At 45.5% G+C, this 22,297-nt stretch overlaps 2 protein-coding genes across 2 annotated transcripts; one reads left to right on the top strand and one right to left on the bottom strand.

Annotated features, from left to right (window-relative positions):
• Window positions 1–219: 219 nt before the first annotated feature.
• Window positions 220–1,922, top strand: LOC145898374 (uncharacterized). The gene is made up of 3 exons (XM_082986808.1): window positions 220–295; window positions 426–532; window positions 1,505–1,922. The coding sequence occupies exons 2-3, from the start codon at window positions 428–430 to the stop codon at window positions 1,703–1,705; spliced, it is 306 nt and encodes a 101-aa protein (XP_082842934.1). The 5' UTR covers window positions 220–295; window positions 426–427; the 3' UTR covers window positions 1,706–1,922.
• Window positions 1,923–2,006: 84 nt separating this feature from the next.
• On the bottom strand, window positions 2,007–20,592 carry LOC145898371 (transducin-like enhancer protein 3). The gene is made up of 19 exons (XM_082986804.1): window positions 20,392–20,592; window positions 20,167–20,264; window positions 19,063–19,126; window positions 18,731–18,775; window positions 18,594–18,656; window positions 17,777–17,851; window positions 17,175–17,409; window positions 15,317–15,363; window positions 11,349–11,537; window positions 8,418–8,471; window positions 5,454–5,674; window positions 5,103–5,254; window positions 4,891–5,035; window positions 4,623–4,697; window positions 4,161–4,554; window positions 3,918–4,045; window positions 3,648–3,842; window positions 3,347–3,527; window positions 2,007–2,606 (listed from the first exon to the last, which is right to left on the bottom strand). Exons 1-19 carry the CDS (start codon window positions 20,410–20,412, stop codon window positions 2,499–2,501), a joined length of 2,490 nt encoding a protein of 829 aa, XP_082842930.1. The 5' UTR covers window positions 20,413–20,592; the 3' UTR covers window positions 2,007–2,498.
• Window positions 20,593–22,297: the final 1,705 nt, after the last annotated feature.

Genomic DNA, 22,297 nt, shown 5'->3' with positions numbered 1-22,297 from the left:
ACTCAACGTTGTTTATATAGTTATAAATTTATGTGTGTTGAATTCATTTCATGCTTCAGTTTACCTATATTACGTAAACGTTCTGTATGTACGTAACATAAGCAATGAAGCGCAAATTTGGATATAAACGACCCCTGAAAGGTTCACCGCAGGCCTGTCAAGATACACACAGATAGCACACCACTACCTGAAAAATAAATACAAAATACATCAATCAGGATGAACACAAAAAGGGGAAGTACCGTTAATTCCTGAAAAGGCTCGTTTCAAAATTTAAATTAGGAATAAGTAAAAGGTAGGAGATTTCTTTTTGAGCTTGCTGTCGTGGATTTATTGTATGTGATATTTTCTCTATTGTGACAATTATAAGTAACATCGTTTTGTCTGTTGCGCAACAAAGGGATCGCTTATAAAAAATACTGCAGAAATGGACCAACTAGTAATTACAGAGACTGTAAAACCAACAGACATAGATCTAGATGAAATTATGAAGGAAGCTGAAGCGATGGCGGAATTTATCAAGAAACGACAGGTTTGTTTCCTCGACACGGCAATATTATGAATTGTAGGTAACATGTTTTATAACTCATACAAAGTTATCATGCAAACTGATTTAAACTATGCATTTCGAAATTAACTAATCATCGTTGCAGGTTTATCTTGTGACAAAGTGTTTCAATATGCACATACAGTATTTTGTTCTGTTCTAAATTTGAGGCTTGGATCAACGTTCTATAAATTATCACCTTTGTATATTGCAATTGACACAAAAACAACTTACACAAAGTTTTCAGACTCTGCGACAGAAACCAGCAACCGTTTTGAAGACAAATTTGTCACACTTCATTAAATCAAATAACCCAGCTACAAACTTATAACTAACTCTGTATTTCAGTTAAACAATCAAAATACTGCACATCACACAAACATGATCTTAAATAAACCATAAACACGGCCAACGTGCATTGCGCAGGCAAATAGTTTGTTACATCATAACTGCTAAACGTCACAAAGCGATTCTCGCTGTGAACAACCTTGTTTTACCACAGTTGTGAATTGATAGTTTGTAGTCAAGCACCCTTAGTAGTCTGATAATTTTATGTATTTTAAAAATATTAATTCAACTGGCCATTATATAACTCCAGACGAGAATATGCCATTAGGTGTAAAAAGTAACCTTCAGTCAATCTGGATTCGGTTCTGATATAATTATGGGTAGAAATGATTTCTGAGGTTTTTTTGCAAGTTTCGATTTATTTCAACCGTTGAATTGGGTTCTCCGCCAATTCCGGATAAATGTTGTTTTTTTACATCCTTTAATCTGGATTTTCCTGCTTTAACCGTGAGTTCTTAAGTCACAAAGATACCTAAGTTGTACACATTTGTGACGATTTTTGCTGATATCCTTTCATAGAGTCCAACCCGTTTGTTGGTCAATTCGAATCCGGATTATCCGAGTTTTTGTATGTGCCTTATTTGTTTTTATACTCGGTATGTTTTACAGATGGAAACCCTGGACGCGTTTATAAAAACGAAAGTGGAGGAAATTGAAAGAGTTTATGTGGCTACTGACCCGTCAGTGTTGCAAACCCTCAACGACACCGTTGCAGAATTCAAAAAGACGGCAAAATTGCTCGAAAGTGAAAGTGATGTAATTGAAAAGATAGAAAAGTTGTTTTGTGGTCAACAATTGATGGAAGAATAAGATCTAAGTGTCTGTAGACCGGGGTCTGCTGTGAAGTTACTCTGACATTTTTGCAGAGCGTTTGTTCCGGATTAGACATCCGTTTTGTTTTATTAAGAGTTTTTAGCCCGTTGTATACAGAAAATAACAAATGTTATGGTGTTCTTTTGGTTAGACAAATCAAATACTTTTAATAAATTTAAAAAAAAGCTTTTGCAAAAACTTTTTTGTGTTGCAAAAACTTGTGCGGAAAACCACGCTATGTGTTGTGCAGGGATATTTTATTTCCATCAACGCATTAGAAACCGCAGGTCGCGTAAAAAGAAACAAATTGTTTGAGAGCGGGTCCCAAAACTTTAAATAATGGGTGTCCAGGAAGCGGAGCCGGGGCGGAAGAATCATGCGCGTAAAACACAAACAGTCCATAAATAAAGGCGACCCGTGAAACACAAACGTTACCAATTCACAAGTGGTTAATGCTTTGCTGCAACGTACAAGGGTTGTAACCTTCAGAAGCATTTTTGGGTTTGTGAAAAAAAGTAATTGGGTGGAAAAATAAAACAACAGCTGACAGTATCATGTGAAAGGTTTACACACAAAAAAACGCGCGAGTCGCAGTTCGAGAAGAACAGCGCCGCGCGGTGGATGTCAAAATTAGGGTACCGTACACAAAGAAAAAGTGAGAAAAAAAATAACGTTGTACACAACAAAGTAGCAAGCGGTCGGAATAAAAAGGAATCGCCTTTAACTGAAACGTGAGCCAAGAGGATGAACTTGTATAATCGGTGCAAGTGTTCGGGGAAAATGAATCGTTTTACATGACCACCTCGTACACGGTGGCTTTCTTGTCGCCTGAACCAGTGACAATGTACCGGTCGTCAAGTGAAATGTCACAGCTCAGGACTGATGAAGATTCTTTGTGCTGTAATGGAAAGCAGCTTGTTAGTTTAAAGTTCTCTGCATAAGAAGTTTTCACATGTATTTTGGATGGACATATCATATGTGTGTATGTATTGATGCGAAAGTTAAAGGAAATCGCCGTGGTGGAGAAACCTCATGCAAAAACTTGGTCCGCCAATACAGGAATTACCATGCGACCAATTTAAGCTAACAAACCACAAATTGCTTTACGGAGGCCAAAAAAATGACAGATGATTACAACATATAATTGAGCGAGTCAAATAAAAGCCCGAAAAGGGCATGTGTTTGGCAATGGGTCTTGATCAACACCATATATCGGATCATCCACTGGAAAATAATTAACTTGATTCTAAGTTTCCGACTTGACAAGCAAAGACCGCACTAATTTGAGCAGAAATTTGAAACACCTCTTGTTTGGAATCTATAGCACTTTGTGTAAATAATTCATATGAAGATAAGGTGGGCTAACAAAAAGCACATGATATGACACTTGACATCGCGCCATGTAAAACAAACACGGCGTCGAAACGCTTAACTTTCTTCTTATTAATATTAAACGACAAACACGGCAAGGGAAGGTCGTTTCCTAACTATCGGTTGATTCACGACGCAGGATCAGTTTGTTATTCATTATATTGGACTGCCACGCCGGAAGACAAACTACCACCAACTAATTAATTACCCAAAACGAACATAATTTAACAAAATGGAAATAGGAAAACCAATAATGCCATGTTTTACCTGGAAGATGCTCGCGCCGTACGGGGTTCGCCACGAATTGAGCATATTGTCCTTGCCAGTGCTGACGAACCATTTGCCACAGTGGGCGAACTTGAGTGAGAGAACGCAGCTCTCATGCAGGTGAAGTTGGTATTTGTCCGGCTTGCTATCGTGAAGTACTTCGATCGTACTGTTCTCCATTCTAAACAAGTAAATTTTATTTTTTTAGGAATTTTCAAGAAAAGTAAAGTTAAAAGCTAACAAAAGTAAAGCTGAACTGAAATAGTCTTCATGACCAATTTTTAATTACAAAACAACGCACCCAACAGTCAGCCATTCGCCTGAAGGACAGTAACCGAGTGAGAATATCTGTGAGCTGAAGTCATGTTGGTCAAGCTGTTTGCCAGCAGTCAGATTCCACGATCGCACGGTGTTGTCGAGGCCTCCCGTCCACAATTTTGTGCCGTCGGGCGATATGTCCACGCAACTGGCACCGTCTGTGTGGCCCTGGAATTGTCTGCGGTGGGAAAATACGTTATGTTGAATAGCCTCAATGTTGGCGGGGATATAGCATGAAATATCGCGGGCTTACCTAATGACAGTTTGGTTGTGCAAGTCCCACACCGCAATGTTTCCGTCGCTGCAGCAGCTGAAGCAAAGCTTTGAATCGGGGCTGATGGCCAGAGCGTAGCACGCCAAGGCAACGGATTTAAGTTCACCCTGAAATAAACGTAAAGTATTAGAAAATTGCAATTAAACCTATAAAAACTGAACAGCATGAGCTAATAGCCACATCTTTCAAAACACGTTTAAATCAATCCATTGCTTTTCATACCTTAATGCGCGGAGATGGACCAGCTAGATCCCAAATTGAAAGGGTGCTGGCTTCGCCACCAACAAGCAAAGTTCTTCCATCCGGTAGAAGTTTACAAGACCTTATGTAGCTGTCGCGCTGCAGACAGTCGAGTTGCGACACCGGCGTCTGCTTGACAACGGGTGAAGACACGCCATTGGCAACGTTCATGTCCCAGATCTTGACGCAGCCTTTGCCTCCAGTGTAAACATGCCGGGTTGGGTTGCTCACAGTCACCGCGCACACAACCTCGCCGTGCTGGAGGCTGAGGATGGGACGCGCGGCCCGCGGAATTCCTGGGCCGATGAGGGCGTCAGGAGGGAACTGGACCGGCTGGGGTGGCTGGCCCTCAGCACTCACGTGGTAGGAGCATGCACTGCACAAATAAGAGAGGCGTAAATTGTTTTTCCCTCTGATTATTTCTCAAACCAAATGAACACTCACGGTTTTGCCATTGGGTGCATAACGTGCTGAAGACCTGCCGCTCGCATTTGTCCTTCAAATCCAGGAATAGGCCCTCTGCAGATATAAGCTATATTACTCGGGTTTTATTGAATATATATTGCAGTTAATTTGCGACAGGTATGCAAGTTTATGCAAATAAATAAAGTAGACACAGTTATTACTGCACTCTTTGTATCTGATTTATTCGATTCGTTTGCAGTTTATGGAGGGTTACATCATAGATATACACAAGGGTTTGTATAGCGACCTGTAGTGAGCAGCCATAGCGGGGGTGACGCCAGGCGGAAGTCCGTGCAGATTTTCATACATTCCGTGTGCTCCGGCTACTGCTGGGTGCATCATTGGTGGATATCCGGCACCTGGTCCATAACCTAATGAGACTTGAGGTCGAACTGAAGAATATAAGGAATTTTACAACCGGAACTCGTCACGAATGAAATATGTATGTGCTCAGCTTACCCATAGAATCTGCAATCGACCTCTCAGGACGTGGTTGCATGTTTGGGCTCCCTGATGCGCTGTGCATGCTGGAAGGTCGGGCCTGTGGGCTGACCGACTTTGAAGAAGATTCTCGGGCTGCGTTCGGGGGCATATCTGGCCGCTGAGCGCCGCTAAAGGGTAAAAAGAAGAAAATGATTAACTCGATAAAAACAGCGCAACTGTTAAGTGACACCCTTTAGGCAGGCAAGAAGGTGTTGGGTTTTCCTAAAACATTTATGAATTCCTACGACATATATAAATACACTTCCCGTAGGTATTGCACCTATACGTTATATGTATATAATTTGTGTTCAAGCCATGTTTACTCACTGCATTTGTCTTGCGTTTCCACTTGCTGATGAGCCGACCGAGGAAGGGCTTCCAGGGCCGGTGGCGGGGTTTCCCTCTTTCTTGGGACCAGGAAAAGATCCAATAGATCGAGGAGGATTTTGATGGTTCATTGGGGCCGGCGGATGGTGGGGGGCTGGGCCGTCGTGAACCCCATTTTCCCGAGGTGAGTGACCATCAACATTCAGGGGGCTCGTACGTTCCTGATCGAAAAAAGCATCATAATGACAAAATCACATGGAGGCAAAACACTGCGAATAGCAACTCTTACTTTTATACCAATAAACTGGCCTGAGTATATTATGTCATGTACATCTGAACGGTTCGAGAGCTTTTTCAATTTGGATTTAGAATTGGATAAAGGGCAAAACATCACGTTGTCGGTTTGTGAGCTCATACACCTTTAATCCATTGGCCAGTTTATTACTTGGAACTCGGCAACGTTTCAAGAACGAAAAACCGCTGGGCTCGTAAACGGAACACACATCAGACGTTGTTACAATTCCATCGAGACGGTGACGCAGAAAACGTGGTCAGCCTTTCATCTCTAGAGCGGGCTTACCGTCGCATTGTGGCCCACCACTATAGCCATTCACTTCCGCGGGGTTTATTCGGCGGTTAGGACTCGTCAAAGCGCCCGATATAGTGTTGGTTTAATGGCATAACTATCCGGTTACCGCCGCAGTGTGAATAATAGCAGACGAGAGGCAATTTCGTTCCTTTCGCTCGTTCTCTAATGCGCGGTCAAAACGCGGCTGATACAGGGCCGAAACAAACCGTGGAGGTCTCTTTGTGGTCGCACTGGACGTGTGCGCCTCTAAAGGGTATTCGAAAATGGGAGAAAGGAAAACGATGCTTATTGGCTTTGGCGAGGCTGTGTTTGAACAACGCGCCGACCCTGTTGGCTTTAGTGATCAAGCCTTCTGAGGCGTTCGCCTGGCGATTGAATGGGACTATGCCGAGCCGCGATCAATACAAGCGTTCGGCTCTGTTGACGGAGAGCGACCACAATTGTCGTTGTGTGTGTGCTTAAGTGTATGGCGATCTCGGCGACAGGGCCGGCGGCCACCGACGGTTCACATTCGGACGGCGGCCGTAACGCGAGCCGTAAAAAGCGGCGGCGGACGCTTGTTTTGTAACTAAACACTCTGCGCACTCGGCATTTGTGGTCGGTTGGCCATCTTCGTGCGACTGATGCCTTATCTCCAACGGACGCTAAAACGCGCGCGCCCGCTTCTTATCGTTCGACAAAGCGAGAGTAAAGAACGCCCCCTCTTTCGATTATAATGTTTTCCAAACCGTGTGGAAACAAATTATCCCCGGAATAATTCTTGCTATGGACATGTTAGGATTTCCATGTGCGGACGGCAAACAGATACGTCAAATGTGACATTGGTCTTGGGTATTAGCATCGCGCAACTCAATATAAACACCGTATTTTGATATGTGGTTTTTATTATAAAACCATTGTGCATTCGAATATCGAAAGAAGTCAAGATAGCCTGTCAAAGAAGGGACAATGCGTCACAGGTATAGAAAGGCGTCTCCCTAAGCCACAAATGGGGGAATTGCGATCCATTCCTATTGATTTAGATGCCATCGTCGGACAGGGTTGGTCGTTTGTGGTGTGCGAAAATTGCGAGGGACACGCATTAAGGGCTCTCCGACTCACAGCCCCCAGCAACACCGCAAGAGCTAATGAAATTTTTGCGACAGCTCGCTAATGGCGTGCGGTAGTCATTCCTAGTGATCAGTGGCACCGACTGCCAAGAATCGATTTTCATTGCCTGGTTTGCAAACCGCTGAAAACGATGTGCGACGAATTGGCTGCACATCGGAAGGGTCCTTGCGGGTCATTCTGAAAGCGCCAATTTCAGGGCTCGCGTGAGAGGCGTGACTTTGCTCACGATGGATTGTGGGATTATTGGTTCGTGATGCATTTCAAAGCAGTCACGTTTGGTAGGATAAAGAGAACTGTTTTTGAAATAAAGCGAGGACGCTATTTCTATTGCTACTGTCAATAAAATATGTTTCGAATGACAATCTCTTGTTTGTTTGAGAGCTCCCAAATGAAGCTAAATCTAAACAAACAATTTTGTGTTTACATAGTTTGTATCAGTAAATAGCAGCAATATCGTTTGTTTACAGAGCATCAGATCGATATTAATTGCATATAAATTTTAGAATAGCACGCAAAACCGCGGCACCAGATGGTGCTCACCAACGAATATCTTTCCAAAATGGGCAGAAAAGCTTCATTAATCCACACACCCGCGTCTTTCTTACACTCTTCACCGCCTCAATATGGGGAAAGCCAATGCTTACCAGACACCCGCGATTGTGAATAATTCATCGGCAGTGCGCCGCGCGTCAGATCACGCCCTCATCTCCGGCCGGAGGAACCAAAACAGGAACCAAATGCCAGCGAACGAACGATCGTCTTGATCCTGTCGGTATTAACGCGCATGTGCAAAATAAAATGCCTCGCTCGTTAGGGTGGTGTTATGCATTTTGACCTGACTGGTGAAGTATGCGGTGGTTTTTGGAGTGATTGCCCGAGTTTAGAATGCATCACACAACCACAATGTGGTCGGATTTAAGCTACAACAGTGTGTGTTTTTATACTTTGTATGACTATGTATATTTGCGTGTCCAAGCGCTGATATGAAGGCATTCTGAGTACAAATTGGCTTCATTTGTGGTTTTAAAAATCTCTTTATTGGTGCTGTAAAATGCATTTGCTACTGCTGTAGTTGCCAATTTCGCGCGGATTTCAAGGTATACTTCTTGCGTGCCCAAAAAGTAAATTATCGACATATCTGCTTTTGTTTACTCAAATGTCTAACCTGACCCCTCGCAACACGAAAATGTTTACACAAGTCAAGTCGCGCGGTCTGCGCAGCGGATCGAACCAGCGGGTTTATGACAACAAACAACAGCACTCACGTCATTTGAAACGTCCACCACGAGGTCGGGATCGCTCTTTTCCACGTCAGAGTCCTGAAACACAGAGAAACAAAGGTTGAAACTCGTTTGCTTAACATCGGCCGGCATGGGATGGGAGAGAAATGCGATCGATCACTTAAGAGCGTATAATAACGCCAGGGGTCGGCAAGTGGATCATTGTTTCACAACAAGCACTTAAGGGCGAAACTTGACAGCTTATCGCTTTAACAGGGGCGATATTGTGTGCATGTACGGGTTATGTAAATGTATGTTGGATTGGTGGTTCGAGGACAAACTACCAACCCGAGATACGTGGTTTCGGGCTATACACTTTGGTTCACAAAAGCAAAAATTCCTTATTTGCGCAGCATCTTCTCTTACAAATATATAAATATACTACTTGCAGAACATAAAATAACCAACCACATTTTAAACAAGTTCGTGCAGGTACACCCACTTTTAGTGCCTGTCGAAAATATTTGCCCGAAACTTCACGCGGTTGCGTTTGCGGGTCAGGCCTATGCCTCACGACTACTGGGAAACCATTGAGAGCATTGAGAGATAGTGCTGATAACGCATGTTGGCCACGGTGTTTGCCCGTCGAGAGGCAGCGTAAACAGTGCTCCGCGGTGGGTCAGCTAATCGTGGTCATTAGCTAATCACCGTGGAGAGTTGAGCATCTCATCGACCTCATCGGTAGCTCGGCGCCCGGAGCCAAGAGGCCGTGACGCGCGAAGGCGTTATTCGATACAGTAGGGGGGCTTACACGAGCGCGCACGAAGCCTCTGTAACGAATTCCAGCAATATCGGTCCCGAGTTTATTGGGTTTGCAATTGGTCCGTGGCCTGTGCCAACAACAGACCAGTCGTTTTTTTGCGCCGACCCTATAAGCGCGAGATACGCGGTTTGCGGTGTCTCAGCCGCGACAAGAGTCTCTTACGGATGCTTTGCGTCGGCTCCGGACCCGGTTGTGAAATCAAATATTCCGGTCTTCGAGTTCCCAAAACACCGCGGTCGACTAAAAGCCCCGCACGGGTCGCGGTGTGTCAACGCAGTCACACGACCCGTGACCGCCGAAACCGTGCTCACGGTATTGCATAAGATCGCTCCCCGAGAGGCCCAGGCTTCCGCGGTCGCGTTTAGGGTCCCAACGCGACATACAGTTACAGTTGTTCCGTCGGCAGATAAGTCGAGTCCCGAGACCTGCGCCACGGTTCGCGACTAAACCCTCTCGAGACGCAAAGGTAACATACGGGAAAGGAAACACCAGCAAACACCGTGTGAAACAAGTCGAAAACATGCCTGTGTGCTCGACAAAACGCTGTGGCGTCGAACACTACTGTATTTTTACCGTTTCCTCTAGTTATCTTGCAACACTTGAGCGACCGTGAATCGCCAACCCAGAAACGTTTCCTCTTGTTACTTTCGTATCGTTCAATGTGTGCGCCATAGAAACACGTGAATTTCTCAATGCCATAAGTTTGAGGATCAATGATGCCACTTCTTTGTAGACCACGCAGGGAAATCTTTCCTGGACGTGTCACATCCCAGTATATCATCACTAGAAGCGTGTCACGGTACACGGTTTATTTCAGTTAGTTCTTTACGAGATATAATCCAGGTTTTTTGGACCGCAACACGCCCACGGGTGGTGAGTAATGGAATATAGTGGCGTGTTTTTAAACTAAGAATGGGGAAAAACAACCATCCATTATAAAACGCGCTCAGTGCAATGTAAGCATATTACATCATCAAAATAGCAGTTTCTCCGACAATCCTAGATCAGCTCTTAAACCACATTATCCTGGAAACTGGCAAGTGCGGACCTGCTGCGGTTTTGCATGTGACGCAATACAACTACTTAAACACCAATGAAAACATCATACTTAAACAATCATCTTCTTTCTTTGGTGTAAATGGCATAAACAGCAGGCAAGTTTATCCAAATGCAAGACGTGTCCCGGTACGCGTATGAAACCGTGACACAACCGTACACAAGCCGCAAGAGCTTGTATGCCGCTAACTCCAACCATGTAATGCCATTAGGTTTCAATAGAACGACGTAACTCGAACCTTCGGGACTAGTACGTAAACAGCCGTTCGCGCACCAGATGGATGCGCCCGCCATGAGCCGCACGATTTGCTGACAAAACATAACAAGGCAACCGGCGGGCGACGAGACTGTGCGGCCCCGGGCACCTGTCTGTTAATTAGGAAATGTTTTTCTTGCGTTGGGCTCGCGGTTGTGCGGTGATACGTCGGTCCCGACGGGAATGTAGAACCTTCACTTTGACAACTGGAAGTTATGCCAAACAGTACAAGCAGCGCTATACGAAATGCCCGGAAGGAGTTGGACAGGCCGCCTCTACTTGCATAATCAGTTAACTGCAATGTTTTGACACACGAATTTTGTATTCGTCCCCAATTCGAAAACATGCCATAGTTAAACACGGGGATATGGAAGCACTCCATTGCATATTGGCATCGCCACTTAACTGTGCAATACCCAGAAAAATCGGCTTTCGTGGAACGTATTACAGTTTAAAAAGAAAGTCCGTTGCGAATTGTTTGCCGCCGGAGGGAAGCTTGTTGGATCGTATTGCAAGTTTGCGAAAATGATCCCGCCAGAAATATGATCTCACTCTGGTATTAGCCCATGTAGCCACACCCAAAAGGACATAATTTCCATGCAAGATGTTTGAACACCCAGAACATGACACTCTTCCCCGTGATGTTCATTGGAATTTGTTGCATTTCAGGCAAACACACAAAATTTGCAGTAGCCATATTTTCAGCAAAACACATTTTATGCTTTGTATGGAACGATTGTGGCCACTTAAAAATGGATATTTACCACCTGTTCTTAAGGACTTATAGATTAAGATAAGTAAACAAAACCGACTTGTTTGAACTTTAAAAAATGCTACACACCTCCTTGTCCAGTTTACGACGCTTGTTTGGTGTGTCAACGTCCCTTGAGTGATGATGATGAACCCCGGGAGCACGGACTCCATTTCCAGTATGTGCGTGATGATGTGCCTGGCTGTGTGGGGGAGGATGATTTGGAGGATAATCCTCTCGTCGCGGGCCGCCGTTGACAGCAGCAGGAGACACGGAAGTCTGTGGGAACAAGTCAAACCTTGTTGCGAGTGTATGTAAGCAGATTTTTCAGTGAAAAGTGTGACTTGAATTTTTTTTGCTTTCAATTTTGACGTCTTACTTCCACCGCAAGTACCTCTAATCTTTTTATCAAAAGGGCAAATAAATTGACAAACTTTATGGGTTGACGCGCTTCGCATGTCCGCCTATTTTCAACGTGGGTGATAGGCTTAAAAATATTTCAGTAATTTCCCTGTCTGCACGTCGGCAGGATTTGGGCGTTAACGCAAATACCAGGTTGCGCGTCGTTACGTCCGTCAGCAGTTCAATCGTGCGTCCCTTGTGGACCGCCCTAAGCGCTATAGGCCGCAAAAGTGCGCCTGTCAGACGATGGTTCGAGGCCGTTACGCTAAGTCCTTTGCGGGCAGTGCATGGGCTTTCATCCCAATCCCACTGGGAACGCCTAAAATTTACGTTCAAGGTATAGGAGAGATGGAAGAGAAGTGCAAAGTGGTCGATGGAGGCCGTCAGATCGAGCGGCTCCAGCCTAGGGGAGTCGAACTGTATCGATCCAATGGGCGCTGTATTGCTTTCGACGACCCGCTTTGATGTGGGGTCGTCTGCTTGCGTCGTAATTGCGATTTGCGCGGTCTCGGAATTGACTCCCCGTCGGACAGCGGGGGGCCTCTTTGGTCGTGGTCCAAATTGGCCGTCCGATGAGAGGTTTTAGAGCCCAGAAAACAGTTTCGTTTGTGTTCCAACTTTAAGCATGGAGATCTATACAGACTGATTTCTGCAGTGTTTTACGAAATTATCCCGTTTAAATTAGTCACGTTTATGACAAGAATACAAGCTTTTTTAACAAGTTTTAAAGCAGCGTGAAGTCCACAGTTTCCCACAACAAGGTGCAGGCAGCTTCAATTAATATCGCCATCGACGCGATAATCCGGATCGCGGCACAGCGCAAAACGATAAGATTATAGAGTGCGACAATCGGATTACGGAACTGATTGGACATGCGGCTGCGACGGTGGACGCAAAGAGTTGGATCGGCCCGTGTCAGGCTCCACAGCGCGGACGAGAGAGTGATGACTGTAATCATGGCAAAGCGAGGCCACCGCACCACCTTGTAAAGTACAAGTGGCAAATCGCGTTATAGGCGGCAATTCGACCATATTTGGGTCGCGGACATTTTTTACGAGGTCGACTTTATCACGTGCTGCTGCGTCAGACTGAGATTGCGGGCGAAAATTAAGTGGCGCAATCCAGCGTTATACCACTGGTTGTTTCGCTGCGGTTAAACTTTTTATGCTTTTCTTTGTCACATTTCGCGACAAACCGCTGGTTGTAATACCGGTGAACAAAGTGGTTTTGCATCTCAACAGTTTATGGTAAATTCCTTCGAAATTCACACGAATCGGGTTAAGTGTTGTAAACAAAAGATGCGTCTTCCCATAGAAGTGGAAGGCAGTGCAACACGCCAATAAATCCCTGGTAGACATATTGATCGTTTCACGTATCGAGTCGCACACCCTCCAATGGGAATGGACCACGTCCACTGAAGGTTTGTAACAGCCGTCTGGAACGCCACTTCGATTTTTCCGCCAGTCATGCTTAACTGGCACGGCGCAAAAACCGCTGTGGGGGTGTCGGTGGCTGGATTCCATCAAACAACATTTCATGTGCGCTGATGAAAAATCCAGAGCCCCGGGGGACAAAACAGCGTTCACGGCGTGCGGGAGGTATGATTCTTAAGGCCCTTTGCGGTTTCTCGTTCTTCAAAGCCAACTCAGCATTTGACGTGCTGCGAGATTAAGGTCTTATCGGGACGGTTTTGTGTGGCGCAATTGCTTCCTGGCAACGGGACACTGCTGGACCCCGACAAGTGAGAAAGCGATTTTTTAGAGATTGCGCCACGTGTGAAAGTGGCCGCGGGCAGCCAAATGCCAACGCCGACGGACCACAAAAAGGCTGTTTGAAAAACCCGCAATCCTTCTTTTTATGGTGTTAGGACACACAACGCATGTCCGGGTTTTCAAGAAAGGAGGGCAGTTACGTTTGGTCGGCGCGATAACAAAGAACAAACCGGCCACAATTGCCTGAATGGCGTCGATTCTGATATCGATAATAAGTCCTCCACGGGTCTTTGTCTGCGTGGTTGTCAAAAATAGGTTTTAAGCGTAAACCGTGCTCTTTATGCATTTTGAAAACGGCCCGTCTAGCCTAGTAGTAAGGGTGCCCCGACGCTTAACTAAAGCACTACAAAACCAACTATGTAACAGTAAATTAGCCTACAATTACAAAACATACCAGGATAGCGAATGGTATTCGAAACAAAGCTGAGCCTTGGCTTGGCGCGACGCAGTCATTTTTATCATCACCGAGGCGCCTCGTTTATCAAGGCATCTCGCCGCGGCTTCACGGGTGCTCGAGAGCCAGTGGCCCGCAATGGTGACGTATTTGGCGGTAGTGAGGGCTCACCAGGGCCTCCTACTACGTGGTCGTTTACTCCGTTGCGGTCGATTCCACCGTCTCCTCTTGCGTTTAAGGCGCGTCGCGTTTTGGTTGTCACATCCCGTTGAGCGTGACGTATGAAAATACTTTCCGCTCTACGATGCGCGCTGGCACTTGTTGACAGAGGTTGGCCATTGTATCGACTGATTTCGCAAAACTTAAATTCCAATTTATGTGTTGTATGAAAATATGTTTCTTTCGGTGTATTATAAGCGAAAGAGAAGGGATTTTATGAAGTTTCTAGAAGTCACCCTTGTCATATCAATGCTTAAAATCAGTCATACCACATCACTCCTTACGCAACAGTAATGGATAAAAACGCATTAGTGCGCGTTATAAAGCCGTGACATTCGTTCCTGTAGCTATAAATAGTGATCGTGGACAAGCAAAGGCGACCTCATGGACACTGTTTTTTACAGTATTCACCAATATCGTTTCGCAAGCGTCGAATTCGACTTGAGGAGGCCGTTACGACGATCGCTTGGCACTTCCCTTCCGCCATTTGTAATCGGAGATGTTGCCTCTCGCCCAATAATCAATTGATCGCCGCTGCGACCTCCACTCCGGCTGCCACAGGGCCTCTACTTATTTTAGAGCGTTGTGGAAATGCCATGCGGTTTTGGTGATGGAAAAAATGCAAATCCATGCGGCCGGTCTAAAGAGGGAGGAAGTTGTTGCCGCGAACTAGTTGGATCGATCGATCATCGCACGTTACCTCCTGGTGATTACTTCCATATGAGCACACAAGCGGGAAGTTGATTGCAGTCATTGTTTGAGCCGGGGCTTAATTGCTTATGCGCTTGCGTGAAATTCCCGTTCGACTCGCCAGGGGCTTGCTCAAGGTGTTTAAATTGATTATCCCTTTTGCATCACCGACGGTTAGCGAGTTATTATTAGCGTTCACACGTGAAAACCACCTTACAATGAGCCGAGGGGAAGTGCTTTGACGGTTAACTGTACGCCCGTGAGAATTGGGCAAGGCGGACGGCAATTTGAAACTCTGTACAACCGAGAACCAACAGCGGAACACGAGTGTCACACAAAAGGCTGCGGAAACGGAATCCGCCGGACGAGGGCGAGCCTCGTTTCATGGCGTGTAGGCGAGAGACGAACTTGTGGGGTGTGACGTGATACGGACGCGTCATCAAATCATAGCATATTGTTCTGGAGGATCAGGAGGTAACCGCAGGGGTCGACGCCCTCCAATCGGTCGCTTTTGAGGGAATCGAGGCGCGACGCCTTTGTGACGCAACAGTTTGTCTTATTCAAATAAAAACAACACTTACGTTTCTGTTTTCCCTTTCAGCGACGGACGAACCTCCGAACGGCGGAGCTGCAAATAATAAACACAAAACAGTGTAAAACAATTGAAGACGGCCAAAGAAAAACAAATCCAGGGTCGATAATTAAACTCGGAGCCCGGAGTGCTGGTATGTTGTGTGGAGGCCGTTACGACCCAAACGTTTCGACGCCACTGAGATGCTGCCCTTACTTTCGCAAGCAGTGACCGGTGAATTGAGCTTGAATAGTACAATGCAACAGACCCAGCAGATAGAAACAATACGGCTGTTGTGGAGACGCAGTGATTTTCCTATGTTGTGTGCAACATTCATTTTATACACGGCGTAGACGATTTGTCGCTTTATCGGAGCGTAAATGTGCCGGTGCAATGGTTCGAATTGACTTCCAATCACCGGTCGAAGACCATTTAACTTCCCAATGTACACCCATTTAACAACGCATTGTACTGCGAGACAACCGAAACGGAACTCACTGATAATGAAGCGACCTTCTAATCCAGATTGCTTCGGCCAGCTGTGCCGCCCGCGGGGCCACAGGTCGAAGGAAGCAATGTGTGCGAAGGCAATGTAATTCACTTTGGAGGTTGTTTACACGCACTCTCGGCACGGGACCCTGCGTCACATCGGGAGCACGGTTCGTTGGTGACGTGTCGATTACTGCGTTAATATGGATCAAACCGCTGCAGGATCGATATGTGCAAATTGAACTTTATTCGCGCGCGATAAGAAGAATTAAAGCTCGACATGTAACGTGGGGCGACCTTCTAAGCGTCTCATATGTTCGAAAATAACAGCAGAAAACCCTAGTTCTTTGTCAACTTTATATCGTATAGTTACTATTGCTTGACTCAAAAATCGGTTGCACAACCCCGCATACCTTTTGTTCAGATATAGAGGCAAGCACCACAACAAAAGGCAATATTGCATATTGACCTCATCCACTCGCGGATGCAAATGGGGTTCCGATATTACAATAGTCTCTATACAACCAACCATTAATTTACGTTTACGTCACTGATTGGAAAAGGGCGAATATTTAAAATCCCGAATACAGGGGGAGGTGAGAACAATGAACGCTATGCGGACAATCCATGCGTCCAAAAGCTGGCATCACCACTGCAAAACTTGACCGATGTTAGCCAGTCCCATTCAATGCCAAGGCCGCTAATGCGCAGTTACCGGCTTTTCATATTCACGTAAAAGTGCCAACAATTACATAGTGTTCTTCCTTCCTTTGAACGACATACAGAGATACCGAATATATTGTCTAAAGTTCATTTGCAAGTTCTCCACCTTACTAAAACGGAAATACATTATATCACATGTACAAATATCACCCACCAAACGCATTTTTTCACTTTAGCCTGATAATAATTTAGGTGTGAGGTATTTCATACTTGAGCAGGCAGAGTCTTCCTGATGCTGAAATGAACTTCGGGGCGCATATTTCGACCGTGAATATTTGCAATATAAGACAGGAGCGGGGAAGAGCCACTAACCAAGGGCTCGTGGTTTTTTCCCGATACCGATCGTTGAACCGCGCATTAGTGTGGCGGCCGGTCGATGCCTTCAAATATTTTCCCTCGATTTCGGGCCGCCGGTTTTCAATTTCCTACCTCTTCGCGACGGTTTAATTGCCGCTTGGCCGAACATGCCAATCTGGCCTCGGTGGAATTCATTTTTTGCCCTGAATGGCCGTGGCGATTTGATTTGAAAACATTATTTAGGCGTTTGTTTGCCTCGATGCACATTTTTTAGTTCGAAACCGTCCAAATACGCTTCGACGAATAAAAGGTTTCTAACAGTGTAGAACCACGTGACATGCTGTTAACTTCTCATTTACCTGCTTCGGATCCTCGAAGTTCTTCTTTGGCAGCAGCAGCAGCAGCCGCCGCGGCAACTTGTGCAAGTGGATGAGTCGGTTGAATGCCACCGGTTAAGGCAGCTTGTGACAGGGCCAGAAGGCCGGCTGCTGACGAGGAAGTGGGTAAATGCGGAGGGGGCAATCCGGGAGGGTGCGGGGGCATTCCCGGAATGGGTGGGGCGGTGTGGTGTAGTTGGAACTGTCCCTGCTGGGCCTAAAAACAGTGGAAGTAGAACTGTTAACATCAGGGTTGTAAATGTACCAAACAAAACTTGTTGGGATTTTCTGATGGTGTTCCTTGTTTAGTATTGGGGGTAATTTGTTCAATCTCACGTATGAAAAAGCATTAGCATGATATTCGTGTGAGAAAAACTAAAACCATCATTTTAAGTCAATTTGTCATTGGATTTTGTCAAACGAGCAGACATTTCAACCACCGACAAAGGTCATTAAATCAATGCCACGTATTCCGTCGGGCCGTTGAACTAGACCCGTAACGGACCACATTAGCGGGGATCGATGAACTGCCCGTCGTTCGGTGATTAGGGTATATGAATAATTCAATATCAGTGGCCACTCACTCCGATAATCGCATTAAGCTCGGTCATCGTCACTTGCTTCGCTCGTTCCACCGCCGAGGCGACTTGCTGTTGTTGCTGCGAATGAGACAAGCATAAGGACGACGATCAATATATAATAATCTTTCCTCGACTTGGGTACGAGATGAGCTCGACTCGACACGCCCTAGAGGAGATGGCTCCATCGAAAATCGAAGGCAATTTTCGCGGCTTTCCGCTGCTATCTCACGCGTTGAATGTATTCTCCCCGAGGTCGGCGCAGGACGGAAAACTAGCGCATGAAAACAAGACAAGGCCTTGACGAGACGAATCAATCGCAACGCGTTTTTCGATCCCGCGATTTGAAGTAATGATTCCACAAGGCGCTGTTTTCTACGTCACTTACAAGGGCAAAAAAGAAGCATGCAAATAACCTTTTAGTGTTGGGTACGGCAAATATAAAAGTGTCAAATGTTAATGATCAATTCAGTTATCATGCTATTAATTATATACCACCTGACTAAATATTTGACTTTTCGTCATAAGTACGAATTACACAAAGGTCCGTTTCAACAAGAAATAGATAAGAAGCCGAATCAAAAACTTCACAAGCTTGCTGTTAAAAGTTCAGCCGACATCAACAAGGTCGCACGCACCACACGCTAACCTCGCCACATATAGCTATATTGTTTATACCATAAGCAAAGTCGCATCAAGATTCCACACTAACTTCTGCGAAGCGCCGGGAGATACGTGCGTGACAAGAGATAACCCAGATTCCCAATTAAAGTAAACTGCCAGTAGGAAACCGCGCATATCGATAAATCAGCAGCACAGGTACCTCTTGGTTCAAGTAGTGCATTATCTGGAGGATGATGTTGTTTAGGCGTTTCGCTATCTCCGTCTATACAAGAAACATAAAAAGCGTAAATACAAGACAGTCCCGTCGTGCAGAAACGTGTATAGCACCAAACCTACCTGTTTGTGCATTTCGATGTTCAGGCCGTAGGACATCTCGTAGTACTGTAAGCACAAATAAATCGCGGTTTAACGTACTCGCGGACGGGGCGGGCCCGATAGCGAGCCAGCAGAACTGTCACGTGTTTTCATGGTATAGCCGAGTAAACCGCTAAATCGTGAATTTGGTTTGTTTGCTGTTATTACGCGCCGAACATGCAATCCCAATTTTGATTAAAATGCGTATCACATTGTTCTGGGCTAAAAGTGTACAATACTGGAGCGGAAAATAAAAGAGAATAAGCTACTGAACGGTGCAGACGAAAGACAAACACCACCCGAAAATGACTCACCATGACGTAATGTCGTTGCATCTCAGTCTTTTCCGAGGCCAGTTTCTCTCGATCCATTTTCAGGCTAAACAAAATATCATACCGTTTAACGTTACGGAACGTGACGCTGTATTTGGTGAAAGGTATTGGGGCGTAATCGGTGATCTAAGACAGGGCATAGCCTTCGTCTGTACTGACTGCGTAACAGAAAGGCCAGACCTTGTCGTGATTCACCAATTTTCCCAGGAAAACCCATGTGTGATCTTCAGGAGGGAGGAGCCTGTATCAGCTGGCTAAGGAATGAAACATATACCCCATGTTGACCTCACGGCACCCTGGCATTGTTTGTAAAACAGTCACTGAGGCGATATTAAACTATAGCACGGTGCTCGTGGCCCGCAACATATTAGGTTTTCCAAATTTTTGTGCGTGTGACATCTTCTGCGTGGGATTCATGTCGCGACGATTACGAAAACACCTCCATTCCAGCGCCCCGATAATAACGGCTCGTTAGGTTGCCGTGCATGACTGAAACACTTCGGGTGCGCTGCGATCATCGGACACGCGAAACCTTAATAACAGATCGGCGCGCTTGGCGGGCAAAGGAAATTACATTCCGCACCCAAGCCGCCTGATCCACCCTGATCCTCGCTACGGCCTCCAATGCGGACAAACTTAAATTTTAGCCAACTGTTCGTGACAACCAACAGCTGAAAGAAACGCCTGGTCGATTTTCGCACGTTCCAGAACCATTCCGCTATTCCCGTTTCTTTTCAGCGCCCGTTTTTAAGCGATTTCTAGTTTCGCCGCCGTTTTTGTGTTTGTGAATTGATGGGGAGATAAACGCGTCGAAATTGTTTACTGCCATTTGAGGTCGCCCGTAGACGATATGATTATGGAGCGGCGGTCAACGAGGCATTAAACGCGATGGAATGGCGAGTTTAAATGAAGGGGTTTCAACAACCATACTCCCTGTAATAACCCACTTTGTGCAGCCAATTGCGAGCACAGAATTAGTTTAAACGTCTGGGTGCAATAAAACCTCATCGTTGCTGTTAAATTTACTGGGACAACGCCTAGTTCTTGAAAATTATGCAAAAAAGAAACGTGTGGTGGGCAATTTACCTGTGGTGCTGAGCCTGCAAAAAGTTGAATTCCTCTTTGATTCGGTCACAGGTTTCCGATACGATACTGCTGAAAGGTTGGCCGGGACCAGGGGGCGCCTGATAAACAGCGTAAAATAAACATAACTTTCGGCAAATTGAAATTACACAAAATTCTAACGGGAAATTCATGTTTTAATTTTGGGTGATGGGCGATAAACAGATTGGACAAAATTTCTAGACTTACCGGCGCGCGATTTGGAAACATGACGTTTTTCGTTGTTTCCAGACTTCGTAGTTTCGCTATCCTTTTGCGAATTTCCAATCAAGCAATGGTCTTAAAGAACTGCGGTAATGAAACCGCGCGAAATTTAGGTATATCCAGTGGTTTATACAAACGACTTGATTAGCAAATACCCCAAAACGGGATAAGATTATTGACTTTACTATGGCTGTTCGAATACAAAAATCAGCGTATATGCTATTTGTACAGAAAACCAGACACATCGACTTAATACATCAGAACGGCGGTATTTCGGGCGCTGTTGCAGGCGCGCGTTCTCTTATCCAGACTCGAAGTACGATAAAGAGAATTCTGCCAATCCTGTGGCTGACTGATCACTCCCTTTGGGCGATTAAGCTTTCAAAGAAGTTTTTAACTAAAAACAGTGAACCTCTCAAGAATCTTAAGAAACTGGTGAAGTTTTAAGAAACAAGCAAATTCGACCACTGTATCCACTGCTCATGTCCACGCGCAAGTAATCCTTTAGTCCAAGTCGGTAGCAACAAAAAACGTTCCTGGCACTGCTTCGTCGGTGGCACACAGCGTGCAACAAAACCACCGCTGGGTCTGGCCCGTCAACAATTCATCAGAAAATTGCCCGCTGCCTGCTAAGCTGGCCCTCCACAAAAAAGCGCGTGGTGCGTGGTTCGCCCGCAAACCACTCGTGGTGCTCCATTACGCACGCCGCTCATCTGAAGTGATGCGCTCTTTTTCCTCCTACTCCTCGCGCCGGTGACTCCACGTGGGGTTCGCGATCGGGCCAATCGAGCGTTGTTTTGTTTCTCTGTCTGGTCGCTGTTAGTCAACGCAACGTGGAGCCCATGAAGCGAGGTATTGACGTGGTTTCGGGACGGTACAAATGCTAGCGCTTCTCAAGGTTCCTTATCGTGATTGACCGACTTCAGCAAGCATCACAGCAGCCCTCAGACAGTACATCCTTTGGTTTTGATTTAATTAAACCTAAAATGTAAAATGTAGTTAGGTGATATGGGTGCGGTTGGGTATATAAGGAAGCTGTCTGTGTATTTGCATAGTTTTACAGACGATTCTACCCTCAGTCAATGAGACATTAGTCGGCCAGAATGTGCGACTCAAATCACCAACATTCCAAAAGTCGCGGCCGCTCGCTTCGTGGGACGCGTTTCTGCCCCAATTCCGCGAACGTTGAGCAATCAGCGCGTCGAGACAATGGAACCTACAGGCAATCAACGTTGCTTCTAGACCTGCTAATTGTTTCATCTCGAATAGCTCTACGCAGAGGGAAGGCAGCTGTTCGGGCACAACGGGAAAAATTGCTGCCATTCGAGCCTCGCCGTTGATTAGCGATCTACCCGATCCAAATAATCGCCCTTTGACGTCCTTTGTTCAGAGGCCGATTGTGAGCCAACGCGCAAACGCGTTTCTTTTGAAAGGCGACGCGGCGCGATAATTGCGGGATTGCTTGCGATTCGCGATGCGGAAGCGGAGGAAGAGTGTAACCCACTTTTTCCACCATCGCAGTTGTCCGATGACAATCAATCGCAAGTAAAAACAAAGGATATTTTAGATTTATAATCCTTGGATTAAAAGGATTAAATTTTTCACTTGCGAAGATGTGAAGATTAAATAGAGATTAAGTCTTCAGGAGGTTGTACGCCACAATTAGCAATTGCCAAGCTTTCTTAACTTAAACATTTATAACTTGGTCCAAAAATTGTAATCCCATACATTTCAAAATTATAAGTTTTTTTCTGAGCCACATCGAGGTTTGTATTATTCAACTGCCAAATTACATAGTTTACAAAACAAGTTGTATAACCTACCCATAATTTATGACGTTCTCTGCTGAGAGAAGTCTCAGTTTTGGATTTTCCCAGCAACGAATATTTAG

The sequence above is a fragment of the Ascidia mentula genome, chromosome 4 (genome assembly GCF_947561715.1).
Source record: "Ascidia mentula chromosome 4, kaAscMent1.1, whole genome shotgun sequence".
NCBI lineage: Eukaryota > Metazoa > Chordata > Ascidiacea > Phlebobranchia > Ascidiidae > Ascidia > Ascidia mentula.
Note: the sequence above shows the minus strand (reverse complement) of the source record. Positions and strands in the feature narration are given on the sequence as shown.

Excerpts from the sequence above, each read along its gene's own strand:
- LOC145898371 (XM_082986804.1), bottom strand. The coding sequence starts at position 20,412 with ATGTTTCCAAATCGCGCGCCG. Across the intron at positions 8,472-11,348 it reads GTCGTAAACTGGACAAGGAG|GACTCTGACGTGGAAAAGAG; the intron begins GTGTGTAGCATT and ends TCTGTGTTTCAG. Across the intron at positions 3,528-3,647 it reads GGCGAATGGCTGACTGTTGG|AATGGAGAACAGTACGATCG; the intron begins GTGCGTTGTTTT and ends TTACTTGTTTAG.
- LOC145898374 (XM_082986808.1), top strand. The coding sequence starts at position 428 with ATGGACCAACTAGTAATTACAGAGACTGTAAAACCAACAGACATAGAT. Across the intron at positions 533-1,504 it reads AATTTATCAAGAAACGACAG|ATGGAAACCCTGGACGCGTT; the intron begins GTTTGTTTCCTC and ends TATGTTTTACAG.